Source organism: Salmo salar, chromosome ssa13 (assembly GCF_905237065.1).
Source record: "Salmo salar chromosome ssa13, Ssal_v3.1, whole genome shotgun sequence".
NCBI classification, from domain to species: Eukaryota; Metazoa; Chordata; class Actinopteri; order Salmoniformes; family Salmonidae; genus Salmo; species Salmo salar.
Genome location: NC_059454.1, coordinates 98038286 through 98060840, shown reverse-complemented (window position 1 = coordinate 98060840; position 22555 = coordinate 98038286). Strand labels below are relative to the sequence as shown.

At 43.8% G+C, this 22555-nt stretch overlaps 1 protein-coding gene across 5 annotated transcripts; it reads right to left on the bottom strand.

Annotated features, from left to right (window-relative positions):
• Window positions 1–390: 390 nt before the first annotated feature.
• On the bottom strand, window positions 391–22269 carry LOC106568351 (protein prune homolog 2). 5 transcript variants are annotated; one of them, XM_014138628.2, is made up of 11 exons: window positions 21589–22269; window positions 16430–16505; window positions 15898–16107; window positions 11956–12132; window positions 11503–11605; window positions 10704–10835; window positions 8745–8831; window positions 2794–2892; window positions 2661–2699; window positions 2135–2182; window positions 391–1905 (listed from the first exon to the last, which is right to left on the bottom strand). In XM_014138628.2, exons 2-11 carry the CDS (start codon window positions 16482–16484, stop codon window positions 1875–1877), a joined length of 981 nt encoding a protein of 326 aa, XP_013994103.1. In that variant the 5' UTR covers window positions 16485–16505; window positions 21589–22269; the 3' UTR covers window positions 391–1874. The 5 variants fall into 5 exon arrangements, with proteins under 5 accessions (XP_013994103.1, XP_013994105.1, XP_013994100.1 ...); XM_014138630.2 differs by lacking the exon at window positions 21589–22269 and adding an exon at window positions 19769–19950 and having other exon boundaries at window positions 2131–2182; XM_014138625.2 differs by lacking the exon at window positions 21589–22269 and adding an exon at window positions 19769–19949.
• Between the last annotated feature and the right edge of the window lie 286 nt (window positions 22270–22555).

Here is a 22555-nt window from a genome sequence, read left to right as displayed (position 1 = left end):
TAGACAATCAGGCAGGAGCTACATGGACTTATCCAATTAGAAATGCTAAGGGCTGGATACAATCTGTATCGTGGAAGATCTGCGTTAAAATGTAAAGGTAATTTTAGATTGAGCCAACATATTCAGCGTCTACTGTGAATGCAGTCTCCGCAAACGCAGGAACATTGCCTTTTAAATTTCAATCGCAAATTTTCCCGCAATACTTCTGCGATACACATTAAATCCAGCCCTAAACCTTAAAGAATATCACCCTGGTGGTGTGATAGGAAGGCCAATGACCTTCAAGTATGGCTAATAAGGATGCAAATTCATCACTGGCCATTTCATTCACAAATGAATGCAACTGACATTGGCATAGATGGCACGTGAGGAAAAACACAGGAGAATTGCTCAGGGTAAAACAATTTATTGATTTAGTGTTCCATCATATTACACACAATGTTGAAGGCCATCAATCTGAGGAAACATGCATTGACACACGCATACACCCACACATGGGATGCGAAATTGTGCTTTACAGAGACCCACGCTGCTCTCTCTGTCCCACTCTGAGGTCATATCCTGTTTGGTGCAGCAAGAGCCCTAGACGGTGAATATGTAGAAAGTCTGACGGAAGCACACACTGACAGGACACACACACACACACACACGGCACGCTCAACTTATAGGACAGGTATCTGAAAGGACATGCTCTCACAATTTACTGACAGCTTGTTTTCACACATTATCACTTGGTTACACACAGAAATATATTTCTATGGTTACACACGGCATCCTCTGTATTTCAGATTAATTCAACGTGAAAACATCTAGAGATTTTAGTGGTAAAACACTTTCATCAAGATCCATGGTAATAAGATCAACAACAACAAAAAAGATTGAGACGTGTAACTTGGTCATTTCCTAAGGGGACTAGGTTTTATCATGCCATCGATATGTCAGATTGATTTTTGACATACCATCGTTGATGTGCTGTTGTCTCAAGGACATAATGACTTGTCTAAATTCCAGATGGACTAACATTAAAGGTAGACGCAGCGATATGATGTAGATGCAGAAAGTCAACAGCATGGTGGGTCAATTTCCGCAAGAACTAAGAGCAATGAAGCGTGAAACTCAACTTCCCCGCTGTTTTGGTCCTGTGGCTACCATACTGTGGACACCGTGAAGTGTGCACCTGCACAGATACTGTGTGATTGAAGTCTTGCATTTCTCTCATTTCAATATCTGCGGTGCTGCTTGTGGCAACGTCAGTTCACTGAGTCTACCTTTAAAGGATGAGATATTATTGCTTCACTGCTGCTCATGCATTATTACCAAAGTACAACATTAACTTCGATGCTAAGAATGGAAGTATGTACTGTACTGTGAGAGACCATGTGTTATTATGTCCTTAACAAACTATCATGTATGTGGATTTACAGTGTCAAGCATCTTAATACTGGTCCTGGGCAACCCACTTGTGTGCAAATTCTGTTACAACCCAGCACACACACCTGATTATTCAACTAATCAGCTAATCATCAAGATCTTGGTGTGCTATCAGGTGTGTTAGTGCTGGGAAGAAACAAAACAGTGCACCCCTGTGGGTCCCAAAGACCAGGATTAAGAAACCCCTGGTGCTAATCTAAAGTCTGTCAATGGTGTTGTAGATGAATGTTATGGTGGTGTTATAGGATACTGCGTCGGAGTGCTAACAGGGATTATGGAGTGTTTTCATAGTCGTCTCCGTGTCTGACAAACACACAGGAATAGTACATCGGTCTTAATGTTTCTAGTGTACGAAACATTCAGGAGTTTTAAAACAATGTGAAATTCCATTTTGAAGCAAAGCCACAACCATCCATTTCCAGTGGTGTTGAACACCACTTTGTCTAGGAGCTGTTCATGTTGGTTTTATCGGCTCTGCAGAGGAAGAGAAGCCAATGAAACAGAGGCAGTAATGTTAGAGGCAGCATCCCAAATAGCAAACTATTCCCTAATATAGTGCACTACTTTTGACCAGGGCCCTATAGGGAATAGGGTGCCATTTTTTGGACGCTGCCTTAGTGTTTATATGAAAGACAGACAAGCCAGACAAGGCCATCTCTCTTCAGACTGCACTTAAACAAGTAGCTTTAGTGGTCTTACTGACTCTGGTCTCCCAGACGTCGGCTCAGGTCCCTGGAGGAAGCTGCTCACGCTACAGAAGAAAAAGGAAAACAAGTCAGAAGGGAATCTGGGGTGCTGTGGTAAATATATCAAGGGCTACATTCTGTGGACCATATTGAATCAATGGTATTCCTTGTGGGGAAAGCCGAACCAAATATAGTCAAACGAGTATGTTTCTCATTGGAATTCTACATCTCTTTCTCAGACTCATCTTACTCACCATCTGTGATATATCACCATAATTAATCATCAATAAACCATAGATTATGGTAATACATGGAAGACAAATGCCTTGCGGGATACATTTATCACATTTCCATATTATTACAGAGTATGAAAGTAGTCAGAAGAAACACACAGGCGAGAAGGCTGATCCAACCTACAAGCCTTTCTGATCTTAAACAGGATCATGTGATAGATGGGAGTCTAATTAAGAGAAAACAGACATGGGGGGTACATAGTTTCTGTTTCTACAGCCGTAATAATAAGGGAAGGGAGTCAATGCTTACGTCGAGCTCAGCGCCGCTTCCTTCAGCTCCTCGTCAAGGCTAAGAGGGGAGAGTTGACGACGGAAGATAGTCAGTTACAGTGAAGAGGAGGAGAGGAGAAGAAGGGAGAGAGGAATGTGTAGACCGGGCTCACCTAATGATGCACTCTGGGATGTGGACGTACTCCATGGGAATGAGTTCCTGCAGCTCAGCCAGGCTGTTCACGTACTTTATCTTATTACTGAACTTGGTGCTGTGACAAAACACACAAACACATATGTAAGTGGATGTGCACACTCCTGCTATCTTTATCTGCCAGATTATTTTATTTGAACAGAAATGTACAGAGTGTACAAAACATTAGGAACACCTTACTAATATTGAGTTGCACCCCCTTTTGCCCTCAGAACAGCCTCAATTCGTCTGGTCATGGACTCTACAAGATGTCAAAAGTGTTCCACAGGGATGCTGGCCCATGTTGAACCCAATGCTTCCCACAGTTGTGTCAAGTTGGCTGGATGTCCTTTGGGTGGCGGACCATTGATACACACAGGAAACTGTTAAGTTTGAAAAACCCAGCAGCGTTGCAGTTCTTGACACACACCTACTACCATACCGCATTCAAAGGCACTAACATCTTTTGTCTTGCCCATTCACCCTCTGACTGGCACACATACACAATCCATGTCTCAATTGTCTCAAAGCATAAAAATCATTTTTTAACCTGTCTACCTCCCCTTCATCTACACTGATTTAAAGTGACATCAACAATTGATCATAGCATTCACCTGTTCAGTCTATGTCATGTAAGAGTAGGTGTTTTGTACACTCAGTGTATACCATGCTTTCATGAAGTATTCACATCCCTTGACTTTCTCCACATTTTGTTGAGATATTTTGTCACTGGCCTACACAAAATACCCCATAATGTCAAAGTGGAATTATGTTGTTTGAATTTTTTTAAGGAAAATAATTAAATATGAAAAGTTGAAATGTCTTGAGTCAAGTATTCAACCCCTTTGTTATGGCAAGCCTAAATAAGTTCAAGAGTAAACATTTGCTTGACAAGTCACATAATAGTTTGCATAGACTCACTTTGTGTACAATAATAGTTTTTAACATGATTTTTGAATGACTTCCTCATCTCTGTACCCCACACATACAATTATCTGTAAGGTCCCTTAGTTGAGCATTGAATTTCAAACACAGATTCAACCACAAAGGCCAGTTAGGTTTTCCAATGTCTCGCCGCAAAGAAGGCATCTATTGGTAGATGGGTAAAAAAAGCAGACATTGAATATCCCTTTGAGCATGGTGAAGTTATTCATTACAATTTGGTTGGTGTATCAATACACCCAGTCAATACAAAGATGTAGACATCCTTCCTAACTCAGTTGCCGGAGAGGAAGGAAACCACTAAAGTAATACTGCAAAAATTGGGCAAAGCAATTCACTTTTTGCCCTGAATACAAAGTGCTATGTTCGGAGCAAATCCAATACAACACATTACTGAGTACTACTCTCCATATTTTCAAGCACAGTGGTGGTTGCATCATGTTATGGGTATGCTTTTATTTAACCAGGTAGGCCAGTTGAGAACAAGTTCTCATTTACAACTGTGACCTGGCCAAAATAAAGCAAAGCAGTGCAACACAAACAACACAGATTTACACATGGGATAAAGAAACGTACAGTCAATAACACAATAGAAAAGTCTATATACAGTGTGTGCAAATGTAGTAAGATTTGGGAGGTAAGGCAATAAATAGACCATAGTGGCAAAATAATTACAATTTAGCAATTAAACACTGGAGTGATAGATGTGCAGAAGATGAATGTGCAAGTAGAGATACTGGGGTGCAAAAGAGCAAAAAATAAATAACAATATAGGGATGTGGTAGTTGGGTGGGCTATTTACATATGGGCTGTGTACAGGTGCAATGATCGGTAAGCTGCTCTGACAGCTGATGCTTAAAGCTAGTGAGGGAGATATAAGACGTTCGTTCCAGTCATTGACAGCAGAGAACTGGGAGGAAAGGCGGCCAAAGCAGGAGTTGGCTTTGGGGATGACCAGTGAAATATACCTGCTGGAGTGCGTGCTACGGATGGGTGCTGCTATGGTGACCCGTGAGCTGAGATAAGGTGGGGCTATACATAGCAAAGACTTATAGATGACCTGGAGCCAGTAGGTTTGGTAACGAATATGAAGCGAGGGCCAGCCAACAAGAGCATACAGGTCGTATATGGGTCTTTGGTAACAAAACGGATGGCACTGTGATAGACTACATCCAATTTTCTGATTAGAGTGTTGGAGGCTATTTTGTAAATGACATCGCCAAAGTCAAGGATCGGTAGGACGGTCAGTTTTACGAGGGTATGTCTGGAAGCATGAGTGAAGGATGCTTTGTAGCGAAATAGGAAGCTGATTCTAGATTTAATTTTGGATTGGAGATGCTTAATGTGAGTCTGGAAGGAGAGTTTATAGTCTAACCAGACACCTAGGTATTTGTAGTTGTCCACATATTCTAAGTCAGAACCATCCAGAGTAGTGATGCTTGACGGGCGGGAGGGTGCGGGCAGTGATCGGTTGACGAGCATGCATTTAGTTTTACTTGCATTTAAGCGCAGTTGGAGGCCACGTAAGGAGTGTTGTATGGCATTGAAGCTTGTCTGGAGGTTTGTTAACACAGTGTCCAAAGAAGGGCCAGAAGTATACAGAATGGTGTCGTCAGCAAGAGCAACATCACTGATGTATACAGAGAAAAGAGTCGGCCCGAGAATTGAACCTTGTGGCACCCCCATAGAGACTGCAAGAGGTCCGGACAACAGGCCCTCCGATTTGACACACTGAACTCTATCTGAGAAGTAGTTGGTGAACCAGGCAAGGCAGTCATTTGAGAAACCAAGGCTTTTGAGTCTGCCGATAAGAATGCGGTGATTGACAGAATCGAAAGCCTTGGCCAGGTCGATGAAGACTGCTGCAGAGTATTGTCTTTTATCATTGGCGGTTATGATATCGTTTAGGACCTTGAGCGTGGCTGAAGTGCACCCATGACCAGCTCGGAAACGAGATTGCATAGCGGAGAAGGTACGGTGGGATTCGAAGTGGTCGGTTATCTGTTTGTTTACTTGGCTTTCGAAGACTTTAGAAAGGCAGGGGGATGACCGCAGCCGCTTTCCATTCTTTAGGGATCTCAGACGATACGAAATAGAGGTTGAACAGGCTAGTAATAGGGGTTGCAACAATTGCGGCGGATAATTTAAGAAAGAGATGGTCCAGATTGACTAGCCCAGCTGATTTGCAGAGGTCCAGATTTTGCAGCTCTTTCAGAACATCAGCTATCTGGATTTGGGTGAAGGAGAAATGGGGGAGGCTTGGGCAAGTTTCTGTGGGGGGTGCAGAGCTGTTGACCGGGGTAAGGGTAGCCAGATGGCCAGACGTAGAAAAATGCTTATTGAAATTCTCGATTATCGTAGATTTATCGGTGGTGACAGTGTTTCCTAGCCTCAGTGCAGTGGGCAGATGGGAGGAGGTGCTCTTATTCTCCAAAAACTTTTTTGAGTTTGTGCTACAGGATGCAAATTTCTGTTTGAAAAATCTAGCCCTTGCTTTCCTAACTGCCTGTGTATATTGGTTCCTAACTTCCCTGAAAAGTTGCATATCGCGGGGGCTATTCGATGCTAATGCAGTACGCCACAGGATGTTTTTGTGCTGGTCAAGGGCAGTAAAGTCTGGAGCAAACCAAGGGCTATATCTGTTCTTAGTTCTACATTTTTGAATGGGGCATGCTTATTTAAGATGGTGATGAAAGCACTTTTAAAGAATAACCAGGCATCCTCTACTGACGGAATGAGGTCAATTTTCTTCCAGGATACCCGGGCCAGGCCGATTAGAAAGGCCTGCTCGCTGAAGTGTTATAGAGAGCGTTTGACAGTGATGAGGGGTGGTCTTTTGACCGCGGAACCATTACGGACGCAGGCAATGAGGCAGTGGTCGCTGAGATCCTGGTTGAAGACAGCAGAGGTGTATTTAGAGGGCAGGTTGGTCAGGATGATATCTATGAGGGTGCCCGTGTTTACGGATTTAGGGTTGCACCTGGTAGGTTCCATGATAGTTTGTGTGAGATCGAGGGCATCTAGCTTAGATTGTAGGGCGGCCAGAGTGTTAAGCATATCCCAGTTTAGGTCACCTAATAGGACAAACTCTGAAGATAAATGGGGGGCAATTAATTCACATATGGTGTCCAGGGCACAGCTGGGGGCTGGGGGGGGGTCTATAACAAGCGGCAACAGTGAGAGACGTATTTCTGGAAAGGTGGATTATTAAAAGTAGAAGCTCGAATTGTTTGGGCACAGACCTGGATAGCATGCCAGAACTCTGCAGGCTAACTCCACCCCCTTTGGCAGTTCTATCTTGGCGGAAAATGTTGTAGTTGGGGATGGAAATTTCAGAATTTTTGGTGGCCTTCCTAAGCCAGGATTCAGACACGGCTAGGACATCAGGGTTGGCGGAGTGTGCTAAAGCAGTGAATAAAACAAACTTAGGGAGGAGGCTTCTGATGTTAACATGCATCAAACCAAGGCTTTTACGTTTACATAAGTCAACAAATGATAGCGCCTGGGGAATAGGAATGGAACTGGGGGCTACAGGGCCTGGGTTAAGGAGGAGTAGGGTAAGGGTATGGCTAAAGGCTATAAGAACTGGTCGTCTAGTGCGTTGGGGACAGATAATAAAAGGAGCAGATTTCTGGGTGTGGAAGAATAGATTCAAGGCATAATGTATAGACAAGGGTCACTACTACGCTAGCAGGGGACACAGCGTTCAGAAAAGATAGTGGGCCGGGGCTAGTAGATGCTTCTTTGGCGAAATCGTAACAGAATAGCCTGTTGAGACCACATCGAGCGATCACGTCGGCAGTCCAGTCGTGATGGATCGGAGGGGCTCCGTGTCGACAATAAAGGGACCAGGCCAATTGGCAAAGGAGGTATTGTAGCCCTGGAATTAGCTGATAGATGGGCCTATCTCGAGGCTAGCTCAAGGCAAGCTGCTGCTTACTTCAGGACAGTGGCGTTAGCTAACAATAGCCACTCGTTTGCAGCTAGCTAGCTGCGATGATCCGGTGTAATGATCCAGAGCGGCAGGAATCCGGTGATATGGTAGAGAGAAGCAGTCCGATATGCTCTTGGTTGATATCGCACTGTGCAGACTGGCAGGTGTTGTCCGAGCTAAAGCTGGCTGATGACCGGGAAAAAGGTGAAGACTGCTAGCCATGGCTAACAAGACTAGTTGCTAGTTAGCTGGCTAGCTCCTGATGGAAGTTCCAGTTATAAGGAATAAAAATAGCAGATCCATACTACATTGGATGAGGTGGGTTGCAGGAAAGTATATTTAGTTCGTAGATAGAAAGTGAGATTAAGATATATACGAAAAAGACCGGCTATTTACACGGGATAAGACACGAGAACAAGACAAAGACATGGATGCTTGTGATTGTTCAGGATAAAAATAAAGTTAATGGAGCGAGGCACAGGCAAAATCCTAGAGGAAAACCTGGCTCAGTCTGCCTTCCACCAGACACTGGGAGATGAATTCACCTTTCAGCAGGTCAATAACTAAAACACAAGGCTAAATCTACACTGGAGGCATTTAACTAGAAGACAGTGAATGTTCCTGAGTGTCCTGGTTACAGTTTTGACTTAAAACTGCTTGAAAATCTATGGTAAGACCTAAAAATGGTTATCTAGCAATGATCAACAACCAATTTGACAGAGCTTGAAGAATTTTTTAAAATAATAATGAGCAAATGTTGGACAATCCATGTGTGGAAAGCTCTTAGAGACATCCTAAAAGACTCACAACTGTAATCACTGCCAAAAATGATTTAATATATCAAGATATACTAGTTTTCCTTTTCTTTATTTTTTTTTTTCTTTTTTCTTTTTTTTTTTTTACAAATGTTAGACTTTTCTTGCACTTTGACATTAGAGTATTTTGTGTAACTCCTTGACCAAAATAAATGACAAATCAATTTTAATCCCACTTTGTAACAACAAAACGTCATGGGGTGTGAATACTTTCTGAAGGCACTGTCTACATGTGTTTACCTTATGAATGGCCTGGTGATGGCGAGGATGGTCCGTATAAACCAGGACGGGTGGACAATGATGAAGGATTTCAAATTCTTCCTGAGCCTGTAACCAAACATTCATAAAAATTATCATATTCAGTGTTTGTATGTTGTGACATGATACAATGTTATTACAGTTGAACACATGGGGAAATACAGTTCAAGTCGGAAGTTTACGTACACCTTAGCCAAATACATTTAAACTCAGTCAGCAATTGTGAAAAATACAGTTTTTCACAACTCCTGACATTTAATCCTATTAATAATTCCATGTTTTAGGTCAGTTAGGATCACTACTTTATTTTAAGAATGTGAAATGTCAGAATAATAGTAGAGAGAATGATTTATTTCAGCTTTTATTTCTTTCATCAGATTCCCAGTGGGTCAGAAGTTTACATACACTCAATTAGTATTTGATAGCATTGCCTTTAAATTGTTTAACTTGGGTCAAACTTTTCGGGTAGCCTTCCACAAGCTACCCACAATAAGTTGGGTGAATTTTGGCCCATTCCTCCTGACAGAGCTGGTGTAACTGAGTTAGGTTTGTAGGCCTCCTTGCTCGCGCACGCTTTTTCAGTTCTGGCCACAAATTTTCTATAAGATTGAGGTCAGGGCTATCTGATAGCCACTCCAATACCTTGACTTTGTTGTCCTTAAGCCATTTTGCCACAACTGTGGAAGTATGCTTGTGGTCATTGTCCATTTGGAAGGCCCATTTGCGACCAAGCTTTAACTTCCTGACTGATGTCTTGAGATGCCTTAATATGTCCACATAATTTTCCATCCTCATGATGCCATCTATTTTGTGAAGCGCACCAGTCCCTCCTGCAGCAAAGCACCCCCACAACATGATGCTGCCACCCCCGTGCTTCACGGTTGGAATGGTGTTCTTCGGCTTGCAAGCCTCCCCCTTTTTCCTCCAAACATAACGATGGTCATTATGACCAAACAGTTCTATTTTTGTTTGATCAGACCAGAGGACATTTCTTCAAAAAGTACGATCTTTGTCCCCATGTGCAGTTGCAAACTGTAGTCTGGCTTTTTTATGGCGGTTTTGGAGCAGTGGCTCTTCCTTGCTGAGCGGCCTTTCAGGTTATGTCGAAATAGGACACGTTTTACTGTGGATATAAATACTTTTGTACCTGTTTCCTCCAGCATCTTCACAAGGTCCTTTGCTGTTGTTCTGGGATTGATTTGCACTTTTCGCACCAAAGTATGTTCATCTCTTGGAGACAGAACGCGTCTCCTTCCTGAGCGGTATGATAGCTGCGCAGTCCCATGGTGTTTATACTTGCGTACTATTGTTTGTACAGATGAACGTGGTACCTTCAGGCATTTGGAAATTGCCCCCAAGGATCAACCAGACTTGTGGAGGTCTACAATTTTTTTGAGGTCTTGGCTGATTTCTTTTGATTCTCCACTGATGTCAAGCAAAGAGGCACTGAGTTTGAAGGTAGGCCTTGAAAAACATCCACAGGTACACCTCCAATTGACTCAAATTATGTCAATTAGACTATCAGAAGCTTCTAAAGCCATGAAATCATTTTCTGGAATTTTCCAAGCTGTTTAAAGGCACAGTCAACTTTGTGTATGTAAACTTCTGACCCACTGGAATTGTGATACAGTGAATTATAAGTGAAATAATCTGTCTGAAACAATTGTTGGAAAAATGACTTGTAACATGCACAAAGTAGATGTCGTAACCGACTTGCCAAAACTATAGTTTGTTAACAAGAAATTTGTGGAGTGGTTGAAAAACGAGTTTTCATGACTCCAACCTAAGTGTATGTAAACTTCCGACTTCAACTGTAAGTACATGTTATCACATTTTATCCCGTGGTCCTGACTCTATCCCCTTGCACTTTTTCATACAACAAATATAATTAATTCCTCCATCTACTCATCCATGAATCAAACATTGTAAAAAGCAATCTACCTTCTGTCAATCATCTGGTAGCACTTCTTGAGCCAGCCCATTCCAGGCATCCTCCTGTGGGGCGTGGCTCCGTTCAAATAGACAATCATATAGTCCTCTGCCACCATCAGCTCCAACGTGCTGATCACATACCTGCCGGCAGGACATACAGCAGGGCAAGTACACATCAAACTACTATCACTGACTTCGCTGATAACTACTTTATTGAGGGAAAATGTACTTACTACCACTGTGATATGAGGTTGCCTCACCTAGCTATCTTAAGATGAATGCACTAATTGTAAGTCATAAGAGCATCTGCTAAATGACAAAAACGTCAAATGTAAATCAATCTAGTAACTAGATTGTAGTGTATGATTTAAAACATGTCCAAAGAGTAGAGAAACATCTGAAATATCACTGAAATGAAGAACAAGCAAGGAGTATGACAGTGAACGATTGGAAGGTACATGTAGAATAGTTACAACATTGCTCTTCAAGTTATTTTTCTTGAAAATAAAGACAGACAAGAACTTAACCATAAAACGCAATTAGTTATCAGTATATCCATCAAATAATCTACAAATAATGTGTGTATTTGTTAGGTCACAGGTCTACGTTTCAAACCAGGGATAGGGGAGTAAGGTCGGGAATCATTCCGATCCACACAAGATCTGAGTAATAGCTTGCTTGACATTTAAAGGTAATTTCAGATTAAGCCGAAATATTCAGCATTTATAGTGAATGTGATCTCCGCGTACATCACCTTTAAAAGGTGCCTAAGCCAGTACTAATGAGAGTGAGGATAGGTGCAACTTACAGGAAGAGGTTCTCCATGACTTCATGGTAGTCCTCACTGTCACTGTCTGGGAGGAAACACGCTGCAAACACTATGATGGCGTTCACTCCGTTTCCATAGTACCCTGATGAAGGAAAAATAACACTTCAAAAGAAATATTAAAATATTACCCACACTACAACAGTTTACAAGAGTACCCTGTCTCAGAGGCTAGATCGTGGGTTGGGTGTGGGTTGGGTGGGGTGTTTGGCTGTTTCGTTTCTCAGTTTGTTTGTATTTCTTTCTGTCATCTGCCATCAGTGTGTCAGTGTATGTCTGAATATTACATTTTTTACCTGTAATTAAGTCCCATTACATTCCATGAGATGAAAATCTGTTTTGTATGGGAGACCCCATCAAGAGAAAGGAGGTACAATAAGGTCTATAAAAAAGAAGGTATAAAAACACCAAACAACAATCAGAACTTTCCTGTACCTCCATGGGATATAACTCTCTGGTAGGGCTCGATGATCTTCATGTTGATGCGGTGTTCCTGCTCTCCGATGACCACAGCCCTCCACAGCTTCGCATCCTGACGCTCCTCCGCTGCACTGCACGTAGGAATCGGCTCACACGGCTCTTTTGATGTGTTACGATTGGCTGTCAGGGGTTCTGGTTTGGGGAAAAAAACAGAAACACAGCTAGTAGAAAACAGAGACGTACTATAAATCCAACAACAAACATTTTCTCTGCAATGTTCCGGAACTCCAATTTGAGCAGCAGCAGCTGAAAAATGAGCTCCTACAAATATTGAAATTTACATGGTTTTTAGAGTGAAGTACATCGGAAAAAAGCAAAAGAAAACTGCAAGACTGAATAGGAGAAAAAACAAGCAACAAACAAAGAAGATAGGCTTTTGAAAAATAACTATTTTTCCTAAAATTGTAGTTATCTTAGCAAGCTGAATTGTTTACCAGTTGCTAAGCAGTTGCTAGGGACTCTTTTGGAAGAAGCTAGCTAGCTAACGAAGAACAACAAAGAATATCTAGTTAACAGAAGAAAAGAAAGAGAAAATCAGGACAGAAGAAAAAGGATATCAAAGTGAAACAGTTCTCTAAATACACAGGAGACAATAATACAAGAAACAACACTTCTGTAGCTTGTCAACTATGTGTCTGTCTATCCCTGTTCTCTCCTCTCTGCACAGGCCATACAAACGCTTCACACCGCGTGGCCGCTGCCACTCTAACCTGGTGGTCCCAGCGCGCACGACCCACGTGGAGTTCCAGGTCTCCGGCAGCCTCTGGAACTGCCGGTCTGCAGCCAACAAGGCTGAGTTCATCTCAGCCTATGCTACCCTCCAGTCCCTAGACTTCCTGGCGCTGACGGAAACATGGATTACCACAGATAACACTGCTACTCCTACTGCTCTCTCTTCGTCTGCCCACGTGTTCTCGCATACCCCTAGAGCATCGAGCCAGCGGGGTGGTGGCACTGGAATCCTCATCTCTCCCAAGTGGACATTCTCTCTTTCTCCCCTGACCCATCTGTCTATCTCCTCATTTGAATTCCATGCTGTCACAGTTACCAGCCCTTTCAAGCTTATTATCCTTATCATTTATCAACCTCCAGGTTCCCTTGGAGAGTTCATCAATGAGCTTGACGCCTTGATAAGTTCCTTTCCTGAGGATGGCTCACCTCTCACAGTTCTGGGTGACTTTAACCTCCCCACGTCTACCTTTGACTCATTCCTCTCTGCCTCCTTCTTTCCACTCCTCTCCTCTTTTGACCTCAACCTCTCACCTTCCCCCCCTACTCACAAGGCAGGCAATACGCTTGACCTCATCTTTACTAGATGCTGTTCTTCCACTAATCTCATTGCAACTCCCCTCCAAGTCTCCGACCACTACCTTGTATCCTTTTCCCTCTTGCTCTCATCCAACACTTCTCACTCTGCCCCTACTCGGATGGTATTGCGCCGTCCCAACCTTCGCTCTCTCTCTCCCGCTACTCTCTCCTCTTCCATCCTATCATCTCTTCCCTCTGCTCAAACCTTCTCCAACCTATCTCCTGATTCTGCCTCCTCAACCCTCCTCTCCTCCCTTTCTGCATCCTTTGATTTTCTCTGTCCCCTATCCTCCAGGCCAGCTCGGTCCTCCCCTCCTGCTCCGTGGTTCGACGACTCACTACGAGCTCACAGAACAAGGCTCCGGGCAGCCGAGCGGAAATGGAGGAAAACTCGCCTCCCCTGCGGACCTGGCATCCTTTCACTCACTCCTCTCTACATTCTCCTCTTCTGTCTCTGCTGCTAAAGCCACTTTCTACCACTCTAAATTCCAAGCATCTGCCTCTAACCCTAGGAAGCTCTTTGCTACCTTCTCCTCCCTCCTGAATCCTCCTCCCCCTCCCCCCTCCTCCCTCTCTGCGGATGACTTCGTCAACCATTTTGAAAAGAAGGTTGACGATATCCGATCCTCGTTTGCTAAGTCAAACGACACCGCTGGTCCTGCTCACACTGCCCTACCCTGTGCTTTGACCTCTTTCTCCCCTCTCTCTCCAGATGAAATCTCGCGTCTTGTGACGGCCGGCCGCCCAACAACCTGCCCACTTGACCCTATCCCCTCCTCTCTTCTCCAGACCATTTCCGGAGACCTTCTCCCCTTCCTCACCTCGCTCATCAACTCATCCTTGACCGCTGGCTACGTCCCTTCCGTCTTCAAGAGAGCGAGAGTTGCACCCCTTCTGAAAAAAACCTACACTCGATCCCTCCGATGTCAACAACTACAGACCAGTATCCCTTCTTTCTTTTCTCTCCAAAACTCTTGAACGTGCCGTCCTTGGCCAGCTCTCCTGCTATCTCTCTCAGAATGACCTTCTTGATCCTAATCAGTCAGGTTTCAAGACTGGGCATTCAACTGAGACTGCTCTTCTCTGTGTCACGGAGGCTCTCCGCACTGCTAAAGCTAACTCTCTCTCCTCTGCTCTCATCCTTCTAGACCTATCTGCTGCCTTTGATACTGTGAACCATCAGATCCTCCTCTCCACCCTCTCCGAGTTGGGCATCTCTGGCGCGGCCCACGCTTGGATTGCGTCCTACCTGACAGGTCGCTCCTACCAGGTGGCGTGGCGAGAATCTGTCTCCGCACCATGCGCTCTCACCACTGGTGTCCCCCAGGGCTCTGTTCTAGGCCCTCTCCTATTCTCGCTATACACCAAGTCACTTGGCTCTGTCATATCCTCACATGGTCTCTCCTATCATTGCTATGCAGACGACACACAATTAATCTTCTCCTTTCCCCCTTCTGATAACCAGGCGGCGAATCGCATCTCTGCATGTCTGTCAGACATATCAGTGTGGATGACGGATCACCAGCTCAAGCTGAACCTCGGCAAGATGGAGCTGCTCTTCCTCCCGGGGAAGGACTGCCCGTTCCATGATCTCGCCATCACGGTTGACAACTCCCTTGTGTCCTCCTCCCAGAGTGCTAAGAACCTTGGCGTGATCCTGGACAACACCCTGTCGTTCTCCACTAACATCAAGGCGGTGACCCGATCCTGTAGGTTCATGCTCTACAACATTCGCAGAGTACGACCCTGCCTCACACAGGAAGCGGCGCAGGTCCTAATCCAGGCACTTGTCATCTCCCGTCTGGATTACTGCAACTCGCTGTTGGCTGGGCTCCCTGCCTGTGCCATTAAACCCCTACAACTCATCCAGAACGCCGCAGCCCGTCTGGTGTTCAACCTTCCCAAGTTCTCTCACGTCACCCCGCTCCTCCGCTCTCTCCACTGGCTTCCAGTTGAAGCTCGCATCCGCTACAAGACCATGGTGATTGCCTACGGAGCTGTGAAGGGAACGGCACCTCCATACCTTCAGGCTCTGATCAGGCCCTACACCCAAACAAGGGCACTGCGTTCATCCACCACTGGCCTGCTGGCCCCCCTACCTCTGAGGAAGCACAGTTCCCGCTCAGCCCAGTCAAAACTGTTCGCTGCTCTGGCACCCCAATGGTGGAACAAGCTCCCTCACGACGCCAGGACAGCGGAGTCAATCACCACCTTCCGGAGACACCTGAAACCCCACCTCTTTAAGGAATACCTAGGATAGGATAAAGTAATCCTTCTAACCCCCCCCCTTAAAAGATTTAGATGCACTATTGTAAAGTGGTTGTTCCACTGGATATCATAAGGTGAATGCACCATTTTGTAAGTCGCTCTGGATAAGAGCGTCTGCTAAATGACTTAAATGTAAATGTAATGTAATGTAATTTTATTACAGAGAAATTAGGTATAGGGAATCAAATTTTCATTTTCCTTGATACAGCTTCCCAAGTGGTGAAATAACTTGTTTGGTATATTAGTCTGTGTCTGAAATGGACCTATACTGTAAAGTGCACTTAAGAGTGCCATTTGGGATGTACTCCTAGACTGACTCACCCTCCCAGTCCAGCTCATTGTCGGTGTAGTCCAGATAGTCTGTGTCGTCAGGCGTATCCAGGTCGTCCACGTTAATGTCCAGGTCATCGGGTGTCTCTAGGGCGTCGTCTTCACTCTGGTCCAGCGAAAGGCTGATACGCGGGGCGGAGAGCTTCTTCCTTTGTGAGGGGCCACCCGGCGTGCCCTGCAGGGGCAGCGAGTTGGGAGGGGCTACAGGGAGAGAGGGGGAAGAGTCACTGTAAATGTTAGAATGATCCATCTATCTCTTGTGGAGGGGTGGGTTATGGCATTTTGTCTGGATGTCTTCTGTGCTAAAGAACATTTGGACTTTTACATGATATAGCAGTAAATGTGCATTGGGAATGAGATAATGTGTCTGTATGAGTAACTAGCCTCATCATGCTGCTGTATGTAACTGTGAGAGTGTGCCTAATTAAGTAAACTGACAGCTCAGTCCTGCAGGTAGCCAAAGAGTAATGATGGAATAACAACCTATCACACACAGAGTTGCCGGTGTCTAACTGAGACTCACCTGGTCTGCCCTCGGCCACCTCTGAGTTCATCTTACTGTGAGATGCCAGGTCCATGCCCTCATCACCCAGCGGGACCTGAAGAGAAGAGACCAATGACATACTGAATACAGACTCAATAAAGAGTCTGTGTGTGTGTGCGTGAGCGTGAGCATGTGTGAGTTTGTCCATGTCAGAGAAGGCTGGTGGGAGGAGCTAACTCCTCTGGTGCAACTGTGTGTGTTTGTTTGTGTGTGTGTGTGTGTGTGTGTGTGTGTGTGTGTGTGTGTGTGTGTGTGTGTGTGTGTGTGTGTGTGTGTGTGTGTGTGTGTGTGTGTGTGTGTGTGTGTGTGTGTGTGTGTGTGTGTGTGTGTGTGTGTGTGTGTCCTTATCTAAACAACAGGGCTTTCATTTCTTGCACCACAAAGATAGAATAGATTTTTCACTTCAACAGACAGGTTACAGGGTCACAAACCCTCTACTGTGGTCCTTCAACCTCTACATTGCTGGGGAGAATCATCATCCACAATAGTCCCCATCCTAAAACATCATCCACAATAGTCCCCATCCTAAAACATCATCCACAATAGTCCCCATTCTAAAACATCATCCAAAATAGTCCCTATCCTAAGACATCATCCACAATAGTCCCAATACTAAGACATCATCCACAATAGTCCCTATACTAAGACATCATCCACAATAGTCCCAATACTAAGACATCATCCACAATAGTCCCTATACTAAGACATCATCCACAATAGTCCCTATACTAAGACATCATCCACAATAGTCCCTATACTAAGACATCATCCACAACAGTCCCAATACTAAGACATCATCCACAACAGTCCCAATACTAAGACATCATCCACAACAGTCCCAATACTAAGACATCATCCACAATAGTCCCAATACTAGGACTATTGATACTGCGTACCAGTGAGAGCCTGACTGTGTTTTGTGTTTGCTCATACACACAGTGAGTGAACTCAGTTGGCAGTACTGTAGTACACACAGTCACACAGTCACATCTCCTACAGGCACACTGTTTTAAAGGATTGTGTCTCTATCATTGCTGCCGGGATTATTTGAATTTACCCCACTAGAGGGGAGAGGAGGAAGAGGGGGAGAGGGAGAAAAGGGGGAGAGGGAGAAGAGGGAGGGTGGATGAGGATCAGAAAAGGAAGGGGAGTAGAGTGGAGGAAGAGGGAGGGGAGTGGGAGGGAGAAGAGGGGAAGAGGAAGAAGAGGGGGAGAGTGGAGGAAGAGGGGTGAGGGAGAAGAGGGAGGGGAGTTGAGGAAACGGGGAGAGGGAGGGATGGGTGGGAGGGGAGTAGAAAAGAGGAAGGGGAGTGGAGGAAGAGGGGGAGAAGTAGATGAGGGAGGGGAGTGGGGGGGAAGACAGGGAGCGGGGGGAGGGAGGAGAGAGGGGAGTGGGAGGAAGAGGGGGAGAGGGAGAGGGAAAAGAGGGAGGGGAGTGGAGAAAGAGAGGGAGAAGAGGAGAGGGAGAACAACTGGAGCACCATGGCAGAGGCTGTACAGAACCTGTACAGAGCCTTCCCTGTAGCTCAGTTGGTAGAGCATGGTGTTTGCAATGCCAGGGTTGTGGGTTCGATTCCCACGGGGGGCCAGCACAGAAAAAAATGTATGAAATGTATGCATTCACTACTGTAAGTCGCTCTGGATAAGAGCGTCTGCTAAATGACTAAAATGTAAATGTAAAAATGAGAAGGAAGAGGGGAGAGGGAGAAGAGGGGAGGGAGGGGGATGAGGGTTGGGTTAAAGGTCGTCAGTTCTCTCCTTCTCTGTGAATTATCCATCTGTTTCTTGCGGGAGGAGGTGGAAAGAGGGAGGGCAAATCTGTTACATCATCAGCAGCCCATTCTCTTCTCTCTCTGCTGATTCAAATGTCCACACGCTCACTCGAGCACAGATTGGGCACAGATGCAAATGAACCAACGTGCACTCACGCACATGAAAATACTGAACTGATCCTAGTTTCTCTTCCAGACGGGAGAAGAAAAATTTGATTGCATTGGCAAATGCAACAAACAAAAAACATGCTGATTAGAATAGCTGAATTCCGAACAGCAAAGATGAATTACACACTGCTGATTGACACATACACACAGACACACGATCGGTATAGCAAGACCAGCATCAGCTGCTTTTCTCCATGGACGGCGATGAACCGCCTAATACACACACCGCAGCACAGCAACACAGTGCTGATGACAGCAGCCCCTCCCTCTCTCTCCCTCTCTTCCTGTCTGTAGAAAATAAATACATCTCTCTCTTCTGCCTTTTTCTTTATTCTGCATCACATTTAACCCATTCACTTACCACTACTGGGGCACAGGAAACTCTGTCCTTCTCTGTCTCAGAGCATGGATTTCAGCTGTATCTCCCTTTTTGTCTTTATTTTCCTCCCAGGCTCTTGGTAGAGATGCTCAGCTTACAACTGCTCACAGCTTCCGCCATTTTGTGGTCACATGACCCAGGCTGGCACCAAATAAGGGCAATCGCCTGCTTCTCCAGTTGTGCATGCGTGCGTGCGTGCGTGTGTTATTATTAGAGGCCAACTGAGAGCAGTTGTAAGCCTGACTGCGCAGCTAAAAGAGGTTTATATTATCCCTCAGGGCTAAAAGAGAAACAATGAGTTGAAAGGAAGCGGTAGAATTATAATGCATCCCTTGCTTTCACTATTTAAGACAATCAATGTATTTTAGAAGCCATTCCATGTTCTTTGATTAATCGAAATAAATCAATCAGAAAATATTGTAAATACGTAGCAGTGCTTTATGATGAGCATTAAACTGTATGACTACCACCGTTACTAATGTTCTAATTTTACGACCATTTTCTAGTTCCACCCACTATAAATGTTCAGTTATAACTACATCATGTCTGGTCACCTTAAATTGCTTCAGTGTCTCCTAAATAAACACACCTAGCTACATTCTCATTCATCTCCCATATTTCTCCATGTACAGTATCTGCCTTATTGTCTTCATTATAATATATATAATATAATATAATGCATATATATAATATATATAATATAATGCACTACCTAAGGATAACAAACACTTGATATTGCAAATCAAACAATAGAAAAGGAATACAGCATCTCCTCACCTAATGCAATCAAGAATTTAAAAAAATTAAAAACAGGAAGATCGAGCCTACTACACAATAGAGATGTGTAACTTTAAACTATGAGCAGGGATTTCAAATATACAGTAAATAGTTGAAAACACTGGTTGTTAAACCACAAAACTTCATTCTACATAGTTGGAAGACCTTTCCTCTGAGGAGAGCCTCTTTGGACGGCGCATGTTTGTTTGTTTAGTCACTCACCTCTGTTCTTGGTCTCGGTCTCACCAGTTAAACAGGAAGAGATAGGAGCCTGAAAGTGCAGCACACATGACTGCTGCCTTTTTGGTACAAAGGTCGTTGCCACGATGTCCTGCCACCGTCATACCTGTCTATATGTGTGTGTGTGCGTGTGTACACGTGTGTGTGTGTGTGTGTGTGTGTGTGTGTGTGTGTGTGTGTGTGTGTGTGTGTGTGTGTGTGTGTGTGTGTGTGTGTGTGTGTGTGTGCGCACATGTGTGTGTGTGCACACATGTGTGTGTGCGCGTGTGTACGTGTGTAAAAGAGAGTGTCAGACGAAGAACTGGGAGTACTGTTGTTAATTAACACCAGAGCTTGACTTGTGATAGAAGTGCAGGAGCTATCTTTTCCCAAGTTATCCATTATACTATGTTCACTGAAATTCACAAATTACATTATGCTATAGATACCTCTGATTATTCACTGTTAACGGTTAATACATATTTTCCTTGACTTCTCCATGACTTTTAACTACATTTTCATTAATATTAATATTATATATAGCTTACATGAAAAAGTAAGCATTATTGACACTGGAAAACTGCTGTGTCCAATCCCATGTAGACCTACCACCTCCTGCCATTGTGCCCTTGATCAAGGCACTTAACCCCCCACATAGAACGGCACTGTTAGTCACGTTGTCAACATGTGGTCAACGCTCCATCTGGAGAGCTCCTGGGTGTGCAGGCTTGGCTTTTTCAACATTACAACCAAATACATTTGTCTTTATAAAATTATTCCTGTTTTGGGGAGATCTATGCACACAAAGTTATTTGTCTATTAGGCTATTCTTAGAATATTGTAACTATGTCGCAGTTATATTGCTTCTGTTTAATCGAGGGGAATCCCAGTTTTCTAACAGTGAAGATTTATTTAGGCTATGCAGTGCTGGTGGAAAGGCAACAACAAAATGAATGCTTAGTTAGCTATAGGTATGTTTTGAATTGGCTATCTAGTTAGTCTGTCATTATTTTATACCTGCTGCTGAAATGTGGTTCTCTCTCACTCCTCGGGCAACCGCCCACTCGCAATGGCACACAAGCAGCACCACAGACATGCACTGAAGGGTAATTCCGATAACGGCTGATATGTAGTTTTTTTATTGATTGATCATATTTACAAGTATGCTTTCATGAATTACATTAACATTTAGGAAACTAATTTACATGACTTTCCAAAACCTGATTTGACCATTGGAACAGCACATCATGCCATTCAGGTTGGCACATTTTCAATCTGCGCAATCTCGAACAGTGTACTGTCATTCACAGATTCACAGACTAGCAGCAAATACATTTGAAGAAAGAGGAATCAGAAAATGAATGCCCACTCTCCATTGTTATTAAATGAAGATTCCGCCTTCCTTCTGCTTTGATTATTTGTTTTGCCTTGGTGTGTGAATCTGGGCCAGCGATAGGCTACTTGGTTTTTATAGAGGAATTGGTATGCAATTCCCCAAAAATGTCAAGTGCTGGTACGGTGTTCTGGACATCTCCAGCCCAAGTCAAGCACTGAAATACACAATCTGGGTTGTTCAAAAAGCCAATAATGAGGTGACGTACTATTCCTTATTATAATCCTTCTATTATATATTAACGCAATAAGGCACAAGGGGGTGTGGTGTAGGGCCAATATACCACAGCTAAGGGCTGTTCTTATACACAATGAAATGCAGAGCGCCTGGATACAGCCCTTAGCTGCGGTATATTGGCAATACCCAAAGTTCCTAATTGCTATTATAAACTGGTTAAACATAATGAGTAAAAATAAATGTTTTGTCATACCTGCTTTCAGCCAATCAATCCACCGGGTTTATAATAAATTACATAGACTATCATGAACTATTACAATATTAAACCACAGGTTAGTTCCCTACTCTACATGTCCTGTGAGAAATGAGACAGAACTCTCCATAGGGTCGATTTTAATGATTTATTGCTAAGATACCTGCACAAACATTGACAAACCAGTGACCATTCCAGAATCCTTTGAATGTGTTGATAATTGTGTTGATAATTTATTTGAAGTTTTATAGATACAAAAAAGGAGGAAAGTGTCAATTATAAAACATACACAATGTGAAACCACCTATTACAACAAAAATGTAAACTAAGGAACTTTGACTCTGTAGGCATATTTTCCCTTTACTTCCTCTTAACTTGCAGGGACTGTGCAGGCAGGATCGGCAACATTCTTCCCAGGGTATTTTTCTCATCAACCATGTCATACAGATGGAATAGCCTACTGATACCCCATCTCATAATATGGTAGATGTTCAGGAGACTGTCTGTTAGTTCTTACAATTCATACTTTTTACAATCAAATTCAATCAAATGTATTTTATAAAGCCCTTTTACATCAGCAGTTGTCACAAAGTGCTTTACAGATACCAAGCCTAAAACCCTAAAGAGCAAGCAATGGAGAAGCACAGTGGCTAGGAAAAACTCCATGGTTGTTCTTTGGGGGTTTAGGCTGGGTATCTGTATAGCACTGCGACAACTGCTGATGTAAAAAAAATAAAAAAATATATATATACACACAACCGTTCAAAAGTTTGGGGTCACATAGAAATGTCCTTGTTTTTGAAAGAAAAGGCCATTTTCTGTCCATTAAAATAACATCAAATTGATCAGAAATACAGTGTAGACTTTGTTAATGTTGTAAACGGCTGATTTTTTTATGGAATATCTACATAGGCGTACAGAGGTCCATTATCAGCAACCATCACTCCTGTGTTCCAATGGCACGTTG